The sequence below is a fragment of the Armigeres subalbatus genome, chromosome 3 (assembly GCF_024139115.2).
Source record: "Armigeres subalbatus isolate Guangzhou_Male chromosome 3, GZ_Asu_2, whole genome shotgun sequence".
Classification (NCBI taxonomy): Eukaryota; Metazoa; Arthropoda; class Insecta; order Diptera; family Culicidae; genus Armigeres; species Armigeres subalbatus.
In genome coordinates, this window is record NC_085141.1 from 248,885,286 (window position 1) to 248,896,471 (window position 11,186).

The 11,186-nt window shown below is 43.6% G+C and overlaps 1 protein-coding gene across 1 annotated transcript; it reads left to right on the plus strand.

The window, feature by feature from the left end:
• Window positions 1–599: 599 nt before the first annotated feature.
• On the plus strand, window positions 600–3,028 carry LOC134223312 (WD repeat-containing protein 43). The gene is made up of 4 exons (XM_062702468.1): window positions 600–1,572; window positions 1,677–2,285; window positions 2,349–2,498; window positions 2,564–3,028. Exons 1-4 carry the CDS (start codon window positions 749–751, stop codon window positions 2,940–2,942), a joined length of 1,962 nt encoding a protein of 653 aa, XP_062558452.1. The 5' UTR covers window positions 600–748; the 3' UTR covers window positions 2,943–3,028.
• Window positions 3,029–11,186: the final 8,158 nt, after the last annotated feature.

Sequence of the window (11,186 nt, forward strand, 5' to 3'; positions counted from 1 at the left end):
TAAAGAGAAATGATGATTTAGATTCTGTGTAATTCAAAGAGTGATGTAATATCACATTGAAACAACATTATTTTGCATAACATATTTTTGGTTACATCGCGATTTTTAGTAAATCGTTATGATTACGTCGATGCACATTACATTATTTTTTGCTGTGTACATATCGACAGAAACTTACCATGTACTAAAAAACAAGTAATTTGGGTGTAATGCGCTCGAGTAATGAACGTTGCTGACGGGAATAGGGGGTGCTGCCCAAATGGTTCTCTACCCTATTCCATTTTGCGGATTCCGCAAAGTTCTTCCGCAGCTGTGAAAGTTCTACCGCAAGCCTAAAAATCTGCAATACACTGAAACAAAAATCTGATATTTGCCGTTTTCATCGCAGGATGCCATGAGAACAGCAGAGAAAAAGTATGAATTGACAGCTTCGGTAGTTTGAAAATTGAACCGGAGAGAGGAAATTTATCTCTGAAACAGCAATATTCCTAATTAAAATTTATATTGAATTTGTTTCAGTGTATATAACGTGAACGTGCACATTCCGAAACGTCATTATTTTATACCACTTCATTATTCAAAACAAAGCTGCGTTTGACGTTTCTTCACTGCGGCGGGTTGTTTGTGTTCGAGCGAGACGTCTTCAACGTGAAACACGCTGTTTTTGAGGTGGATGTCCGTCGGATAATTTCTCAAAGGGTTTTGATTCTACTTTCCGTTTTAAAAGTGGTTCCTGTAGTTTTGTGACATGTCTACAACGTGTGCCCGTGAGTACTCCCGGGATGGGAAGTATTTCGCTTTCATCAACAGCCAGGGAAAGCTGGTCGTTTACGACGTTGAAACGAGCAACGTGAATCAGATTTATACTCCGAACCTGCACCTGAATGTTCCGTGCACCTGCTTCGCTTGGGTTGAAATCGGTGGTCAGAGCAGTGCCAAGAAAAAGAAGAAAAGAAGCAGTGGAGCAGGAGTGGGCACTCCATCTCAGACTTGTGTGGTTTTCGGAACAAGTAAGGGAGGAGTGGCACTCTACGGTTTGGCTTCGGCCAACATCGAGAAGGTGTTCAAAGGCTCTGGACATTCGGGCCCGATAGCAGCCATTTGCGTCGGCGAGGGTGATTGCCTGTTCACAGCCGGTTCCGACGGAAAGGTGATCGAATGGAATCTGCGCGAATGCGAGCAAAGGAAGGTTCACAATTTGGGGGTAGAAAAATTGAGCTGTTTGGCAGTGATCGAAGCAGGATCCACGGTTTTGTCCGGGTCCAAGCAGTTGAAGCTATGGGATTTGGAAGATGGTCATGCGGTAAAAACATTCGTAGGCCATACTTCGAATACGATTCTGACGAGGAAAATAGTCAGCGAGGACGGTCAGGTTTATGTGCTAACAGGATCGGTGAACGATCGGAATGTTTCATTGTGGTCAACCGAAGGGGATGAAAGGGCACCCATTGGATTGTTCACACTGGATGACGCTCCAGAGTATTTATCTGCCCGAGTGGTGGGCAATAAGCTGCATCTGGTAGCAGTTTCCAGGACCGGTGTAGCACATTACTTTGTAAAAAGTTTGGACAAGTAAGTAGCTATCTGTGGAAAAAATACTTTGGTGTGAAACCCCAAAAACAAATTAATAAAGTGCCATAGAAATTAAAATTCTAATTTATCTGTTTTGAATTCAGAATCACCATCAACAAACCACTCAAAGCGAACTACACATACGAAGTGGCGCTGGATGTGGCTGGGACAGGTTCGAAAGCCGTTGATCGGTTACCAATTGTAACCGCCAGTGTGGAATTTTCCGCAAACCAGGAACAAATTCTGGTAGGCTACGGATCCGAGTTGAGTCTCAAATTCGAACAAATCACCATTGATAAGGACGTCAAGCAAAATGTCATCATCCGCGAACAAACGAAAGGTCTGCACAAAGATAAGAGTGAGAAGAACTTGAAGATGAAAACTCCCTCCGTCGATATATCCACGGCCGAGTTTTTGAATCCGGTCAATGCCAGCAAAAAGTCGCTGAAAACAATTGAAATTCCGATGGAAGCTCGTTTGGAGAATTTGGCCCTGACCTCGGATGGTGATTCCAAGTCCGGCCGAATCAATCAGAAGAACATGGTGCACTTGTTGGTGCAAGGCCTCCACAGTAAGGATGCCGAAATCCTGCGCAGTGTGTTCAGTAAGAACGATTTGGAACTGATACAGCGAACGGCGGAACGACTTCCAGCGCAGTATGTCAGCATCCTATTGAACGAACTGTCTAGTCTGATGCAGAAGAAAACTGTTCAGTGAGTATCTTCGGTTGAAAGAGGATTTGGGCGAACGGTTTAATCATAATTTGTCTATTATAGTGTTGCAACTGCCGTATGTTGGCTGAAGGCATTGATACACAATCACACCAGTCAGTTAATGGCACTGGGATCAGAGAATCTGTTGTCTAACTTTGGAACCTGCCTGGGAATAATTGAATACCGAGTGGACCACGCCAACTCCCTATCGAAGTAATTTTGAAAGCGCCGCAGTTTCAAACTATTGATGCTACTCATCATATGGTATATGTTTTTAGGCTCAGTGGTCGTCTGGAATTGCTAGTCAGTCAAATCGATCGGACGGAACGATTGGATAAGAGTTCAAATCAAATTTCGAACGCGCAGGTGCTGATTCATCAAGAGGAAGACGACTCGGATGTGGATTCGGTTATCGGTAAGGACCAGGAAGGTTCATCCGGTGAAGAGTACGACGATGGCTTGGAAGACGAAGTAGACAACGACGACGACGAGGATGACCAGGACGCTATGGCTGGAAGCTTTGTCCGAATGCGGAATGGATCAGCAAAACAGGCCGACGGGAGCTTGTTGAGGCTGAAAGTAAAGGAAGAAAAGTTCAACGATGGTGAGGAGGATGAGGAAGACGAGAGCGACGAAGAAATGGACATTTCGGATTAGTGTAGGATTCAGATTAGTTTTTTTTGTTATGTCATAGAATGGTTATTGTATTTCTACTTACAATATACAACTTTAGTAGACGTAAATCGATCTGTATATATTTTATTTGAGTGAACTATTAGCATGGAAAAGTGGTGGGGCAGATGGAAGAGGCGAATGAAACACGAGTTGCATCAGGAGTTATTGGGAGACACATCTGTTGTCCAGACCACGAAAACATGATGGGCCAGCCACGTGGCCAGAATGTCGGAAAATAGCCTGGTAAAAAAAGATTCACACCTCTGCTTATGAGAAGAGCAGACGTATTTTTGATTGCGCTCTCCGAAAGTCAAGCGAATTAAATTCGGTGGTTTATTTTTCATCCGCTCGTGCCGCATCGCACACTTTTTGTATAAAGTACTCGCACTTCCCGGTTGAGCCGTTTTTCGAAAAGGTGCATGACTTTTGCCGCACAGTTCTTGGCCGGATGTTGTGAGACTCCAGTGCCGCCGCAGTGAACAATGTGCGTTCGTCAATGATCGAACGAGCACGACAAAACATGAAGTAAATATTGCGGGGAAGAAGCACAAGTTGCGAATAATTATGAAAGATGGAAGTGTTGAAGTGAAGGTGCACGATTTGCCGGAAAACGTTTCCGAAGAGAAGATCGTCGAGTTCCTCTGTGCGTTCGAGGAAGTGATCTCGCTGAGCGAAATATGACGTGGAGCGAAGGATTCAAGTTTGGTGGAATTCCACTCGGGATTTGGTCGGCTCGTATGCTGATAAAACGCAGCTTCGATTCGAGGGTCACAATCGATAGTCAGCAAGCGTATATACAAGGGATAGATTGCTTCCTGCAGAATCACACTGGAATTTCTTGTGTGCAGAACAAGAAGCTGCTGGTCTAAAAAGCTAGATGCTTTTCCCGAGCTGCCACAGCCGGCGTGTCAGATCAAACCGCGTGGCTCACTAAATCAAACAACACGCCAACCGACCGTGAGCATCACACGACCGGTGTCCCACAGCCCGTTGCAAAAACAAAGTGCGCGCAGTTCCATTGTCACGCACGCAACCACAGAGCGCTAAAGTGGTCTTGGTTGACATCTTCAAAAAAAAAACCCTGCAAATGCGATGCGATCGCAGAGTCAAACCGCCGCCATGGTCCAATGCACCGAGTTCATCATTGACGTTTGAGACGGGCGCTGTTTACTAAGAATGAATACTTTTTCATTCATCGAGTTCATGCAAGTGTTCATTTTTAGTAAACAGCGCCCGTCTCAAACGTCATTGTGTTCATTCGGTGCATTGGACCATGCAACTACACGGACGATTCGTCAACATCGACTAGAAGTAGCCGAAGCCGAGACCACCCGCCGGGAAAGAAACAACGATGCGACAACGAGCGAGACGAGAACGACAATCCATAAAGGGCTCATTCACAAATTACATAACGCAAAAAAACACAAATTTGAACCCCCACCCACCCCTCTGTGACTTGTTTGTAACATTTCCTTTATACCCACCCACCCCCATCTGTGACGCATAACGTCTTACCAAAATTTCACAAAAATGATAAATCCAGCTTTCCACGCTCGGTAATGGCGGCTTGTCGGTGTAAAAAAATCAATCGGTCACTGTAGCGTTTGACACTAGCTGGAGGAAAACTCACCTGCGAAAAGGCCTTTTTTCCCTTCCCCTCTCCCAGGAACGCCAATGAGCTTTCCTCCAGCTAGTGTCAAATGCTACAGTGACCGATTGATTTTTTCACACCGACAAGCCGCCATTACCGAGCGTGGAAAGCTGGATTGGTATTTTTTAGTGATCTCTATCATACTCTGCATAGTACATAATAATGCTTTCAACTTTGAATTAATTAAGTAATTTCGTGTTTCATATTATTTAATTATTATAAACGTTACCCGTAACAGAACTGAACAAACCCACCCACCCCCTGGACAAACCGTAACATTGTGTAACGCAATATTGTGTACCCACCCACCCCTTGTTGCGTTATGTAATTTGTGAATGAGCCCAAATGGCTCTCACGTTATACAACCTCGCGTCGATAAACATCGGAACTATGTATCACGAATCAAACTAAAACCATTGGCGTAACTACCTCCGATGCCTAGGGGGGCTATAGCCCCTTTATATTTTTTTTCGAAATTGACCCTCTTTTTGAAAATTCTCGAACATCTTAACATCTCATCAAGTTATCAGCGGTAATGTGACAAATGCAGTCCAACCACCTAAGGCAATTGCGGATCCATCACACTCATTCATATTATTCTCTTTTCTCAAGCACGTGCACGTGTGCACGTGTGGGCAACAACTCACAGTCTATGTTTAATTCTCGGGTACTTATTCAAAAGGACGTATGTGATTTTGTAAACAAAGATTCAAACGTCAATTTGTCCAATCTGATAGCACTCTCACGCAAATCATCACCACATACAGGTAGGGGAAGCCTTCGGCTACCTGTTGGTGGTATTGGTTTGCGTGGGAGTGCCATCAGATTGGACAAATCGACGTTTGAATCTTTGTTTACAAAATCACATACGTCCTTTTGAATAAGTAGCCAAGAATTGCGCTCGAGTAGCGTCAGGCAGTGGATATATTTGCATACTTCATAAATATTCTATCTATCTCAAATGAAAAAAAATAGTGCAACTTTCCATGGATTCCGCCGAGAATCTTCCAAGAATTCTGATGAGAATCCTTTAGTGATCCTGACTGGAATGTTCCAGGGACCAGAGATTTCGGAGGGAATGTTTCAGGAATTCTAACGGAAAAATATCAAGGATTTCGACGAGAATGTACCAGGGATCCTTCACCCTTCAGGAATTTCGACGGGAATATTTCAGGGATTTCGTCGAAAACCCTCCAGGAATTCCAATATGATGGTTCCAGGTATTTCATGAGCAATGTTCCAGGGATGAAGACGTATATCGTCGAAGGATTCCGAAGCAATCCGTCGAAGGACTTCGAAGCAAATCGTCGAGCGACTCCGAATTAATCCTTCAGTTATTTTGAAAAGAATCCTCCAGCGATCCTGAAGGGAATCCTCCAAGGATGTTGAAGCAAATCGTTGAGGGATTCCGATGTAAATCATTAAAGGATTCCGAAGCAAATCGTCGAATGATTCCAAAAAAAATTTCGTTAAGGGACTCTGAACAAAATCTATGAGAAATTCTGAAGCAAACCGTCGCACACTGGGGATTTTCAAAAGCAAAAGGCTCGAAATTCAATTACTGCAGCTGACGCTGCAAAATTTCCAGAAAGTACATGTTTCCTGAAGGAAAAAGTGCGATGAATCGATTGCGCGAGGTTTCGTGCTGGGCAGATTACTTTAAAGTTGCCCCAATTCCCCTAAAAATCACAATATTTCTACTATGCCTCAGACTGACGCTGATATTTCTTCAATAAATATATGTTTTCTGAAGGGAAAAAGTGCGATGAATCGTTTGCGTAGGGTTTTGTGATGGGCAGACCCGTTTAAAGTGACCATTTCGCCCCAATTCCCCTGAAATCACAAAATGTTTGCTATGCCTCGAGCTGACGCTGATATTTCTTCAACAATTATAGGTTACATGAAGATAAAAGTGCGATGAATCGATTGCGCGTGGTTTCGTGCTGGTCAGACCACTTTGAAGTGCTCATTTTGCTTCAATTCCCCTGATATCACAATATTTCTGTTATGCCTCGAGCTGACGCTGATATTTCTCCAATAACAATAAGTTTCCTGGAGAGAAAAAGTGCGACGAATCAATTGCGCGGAGTTTCGTGCTGGACAGTCCACTTTGAAGTGACCATTTTGCCCCGATTCCCCTGATCACAATATTTCTGCTTTGCCTCGAGCTGTGCTTCTTCAATAATTGTAAGTTTGCTGAAACGAAAAAATCCGTTTAAACGATTGCGCGGGGTTTCGTGCTGGGCAGGCCACTTTAAAGTGACCATTTTGCCCCAATTCCCCTGGAATCACAAATTTTTTGCTATGCTTCGAGCTGACGCTGATATTTCTTCAATAATTATAAGTTTCCTGAAGGGAAAAAGTGCGATGAATCGATTGCGCGGGGTTTCGTGCTGGGAAGTCTACTTTAAAGTGCCCATTTTGCCCCAATTCCCCTAAAATCACCATATTTCTCTAATGCCTCGAGCTTACGCTGATATATCTTCAATTAAAATATGTTTCCAGAAGGGAAAAAGTGCGATGAATCATTTGCGTGGGGTTTCGTGATAAGCAGATCCTTTTAAAATGACCATTTTGCCCCAATTCCCTTGAAATCACAAATGTTTTGCTATGCCTCGAGCTGACGCTGATATTTCTTCAATAATTATAAGTTTCCTAAAAGTAAAAAGTGCGACGAATCGATTCCGCGGGGTTTCGTGCTGGACAGACTATTTTAAAGTTACCATTTTGACTCAATTCCCCTTAAATTACAATATTTCTGTAATGCCTCGAGCTGACGCAAATATTTCTTCAATAATTTGAAGTTTGCTGAATAGAAAAAGTACGAATCATCGATTGCACGGGGTTTCATGTTGGGCAGACCACTTGAAAGTGACCATTTTGCCCCAATTCACCCCAATTTGCCTCAATCAAAAAAGTGCGATATGGAAAAGGAAGATATGAATCCCTTTTTATCAAACACTTCATTAAAGTATTTATTTCAAACAAGTTAATCACTTTGATTCCTTCTTTCAATTGATATATACTACTAGCACGAAACCCTGCGCAATCGGTTCATCACCATTTTTCCCTTCAGGAAACATATATTTATTGAAGAAAAATCATCGTCAGCTCGAGGCATTGTGAATTTGGGGGAGTTGAGGCGAATTGGTCACTTTAAAGTGGCCCGTCCAGCATGAAAGTTCGCGAAATTGATTCATCAGACTTTTTACCTTATATTTATTGAAGAAATATCAGCGTCAGCTCGAGGCATTACAGAAATATTGTGAATTTGGGGGGATTGGGGAAAATGGTCACTTTAAAGTGGTCTGCCCAACATGAAACCCCACGCAATCGATTAATAGTACTTTTTTCTTTCAGCAATCTTAAAATTATTGAACAAATATCAGCGTCAGCTCGAGGCATAGCAGACATATTGTGATTTTAGGGGAATTGGGGCGAAATGGTCGCTTTAAAGTGGTCTGTCCAGCACGAAACTCTGCAAAATTGATTCATCGCACTTTTCCCTTCTGGAAACATATATTTATTGAAGAGATATCAGCGTCAGCTCAAGGCATTACAGAAATATTGTGAATTTGGGGAGATTGGGGCAAAATGGTCACTTTAAAGTGGTCTGCCCAACATGTAACCCCGCGCAATCGATTAATCGTACTTTTTCCTTTCAACAAACTTAAAATTATTGAAGAAATATCAGCGGCTGCTCGAGGCATAGCAGAAATATTGTGATTTTAGGGGAATTGGGGCAAAATGGTCACTTCAAAGTGGTCTGTCCAGCACGAAACCCCGCGCAATTGATTCATCGCATTTTCCCCCTTCAGGAAACATATATTTATTGAAAAAATATCAGCGTCAGCTCGAGGCATAGCAGAAATATTGTGATTTCAGTGGAGCTGGGGCAAAATGAGCACTTTAAAGTGGTCTGCCCAGCATGGAACGCCGCGCAATCGATCAATCATACTTTTTCCTTTCAGCAAACTTAAAATTATTGAAGAAATATCAGCGTCAGCTCGAGGCATAGCAAACAATTTGTGATTTCAGGGGAATTGGGGCAAAATGGTCACTTTAAAAGGGTCTGCCCATCACGAAACCCTACGCAAACGATTCATCGCACTTTTTCCCTTCAGAAAACATATATTTATTGAAGAAATATCAGCGTCAGTCTGAGGCATAGTAGAAATATTGTGATTTTTAGGGGAATAGGGGCAAAATGGTCTGCCCAGCACGAAACCCCGCGCAATCGATTCATCGCACTTTTTTCCTTCAGGAAACATGTACTTTCTGGAAATTTTGCAGCGTCAGCTGGAGTAATTGAATTTCGAGCCTTTTGCTTTTGAAAATCCCCAGTGTGCGTCGATGTATTCCGAAACAAAACGTCGAATGATTCTGAAGCAATTCTTCGCGGGATTCCGAAGCTAATCGTCAGCCGGATCATTTGCAGATCATTTGCAAAACGTCGAAAGACTCCGAATTAAATCTTCAAAGGATTACGAAGCAAATCGCCGAAGGGTTCTGATTTGTCAAGGAATTCCTAAACCAATCTTAAAACGAATCTGTAGATATTCCGGAGCAAATCAACGAGAGATTCTAAAGCAAATCTTCTATGGATTTTAAAGGGTATTTTTCACAGATTCCCAAAGGTATTGCTTAACAATATTGCAAAGAATCCAGTAGGAATTCTTCTGGATTACGATTGGAATACTTCGATGAATCCGAAAAGAATTCTTTAGAGATTGAAGTGAGAATTCTTATCGGATTCTGATGAGAATCGTTCTCGGATGCTGAAGGGAATCTTTCTCAGAATTCAGAAACAAGCTAATTTTTCTTCCACTCATTTCATTAAGTATGATAGAATGAATATGAGAGATAACTCTTTAGTTTTCAAACCTTTTCGGTAATTCATTATGCTATATGTTGAAAACTGATATCACTGCTAACTAACTTATCAAATCCTAGGGGGGCTATTTTTTTCTAGGGAGGGCTAAGCCCCCCCTAGCCCCCCCTTATTTACGCCAATGACTAAAACTGAACGCACTCCGAACTTAATCAGTAGCCACATCAGTGACCACACGAGAAGAGCTGTTGCAATGAAGGAACACATTCAGGTTACTCACGTCCTAGCTCACGTCGAGTGAAGTCTGGACAGCCGGCTGAGAGTGCATGACACGACCGTCTGCAATGTCTACGCTCCCTCCGGCACTGAGCAGAGAGCAACAAGAGAAGCGGCACGCTGGCCTAATACCTTTGTCACCCCACCGGAAACGTCATCCTTGCTGGTGATTTCAATTGAATTCAATACTGTGGTCATGTAACTCATCCAGCCCAAACACAAGCCCGTCTCTTAAAACAGCCATCCAACAACTACAGTTGCATGATGCGTGGGAAAAGATACGTCAATCGGAACGCACAATCTCGACTAGACCGCATGAACGTAAGCGCTGGCCTACAAAATAACCAGCAGTTTGCATACACGCACGTCTTGCTTTACCGACCACGAGGAGTTTACTTGACGGTAAGAATCTGTCTATCCCCACTGGGACATAAGCCTGGGCGCGGCTTTTGGGTCATACGGCCCTATCTTCTGATAGAAGAAAAACGTTGCCGAGTTCCATTATAAGTGAAACTGCAGTGGCCCGGACAGATCATGTCTATGTAGGAAATTTAGTGGGGAAGGACATGTTGCAAGGGACTGCATGAAGCAACCAAGATGCCTTCTCTGCAAAACGACCTTATGACGGGTAGCTTCCAATGCCCGGCCTACAAGAAGGCGATGACGCGCCGAGATTAATGGAGATCATTCAGTTAAAGCTCAATCATTGCGGGACTGCACAACAACTGTTGTGGCAGTCAACAACAGAAGCAATGTGTGACCTGGCAATTATTGCTGAACCGTATCGGATACCTTCTGACTACGGCAACTGGGTGGCAGATGCTACAGGGATTGCGGCTATCCAAGTGATGGACAGTTCCCTATCCAAGAAGTGGTAAACAGCTCAAGCGAGGGTTTCGTAATCGCCAAAATTAACAGGATCTTTGTGTGTAGCTGTTACGCACCCCCAAGGTGGACTTTGGAACAGTATAACCGGATGCTGGACTCACTCACGGAGAAGCTGATCGGCCAAAAACTGGTGATCATCGGAGGCGATTTTAATGCTTGGGCAGTGGATTGGGGAAGCAGACTGACTAACGCCAGAGGTTGCAGTTTGCTGGAGGCGCTGGCTAAGCTGGAAATAAGATTTGGCAACGAAGGTACCGTTAGTACATTTCGCAGAGATGGCAGGGAGTCCATCATCGATGTCACATTCTGCAGTCCGTCGATGACGAGGAACATAAACTGGAGAGTTTCGAGCGGACAGCGAAGCTGCAAACCTTGACGCAGACCAGCTGACGGAAACGCTAGCTAGGGCTTGCGATGCGACGATGCCGAGGAAATTAGAGCCAACGAACAGCCGACGGCCAAGTTACTGGTGAAACGAAAATCTTGCCAACCTTTGCGCTGTCTGTCTTAGAGCTAGGAGCCACTTTCAGAGGGCAAGGTCTGAAATGGTCAGAGAGGAGCGAAAGATAGTTTTCCGTGA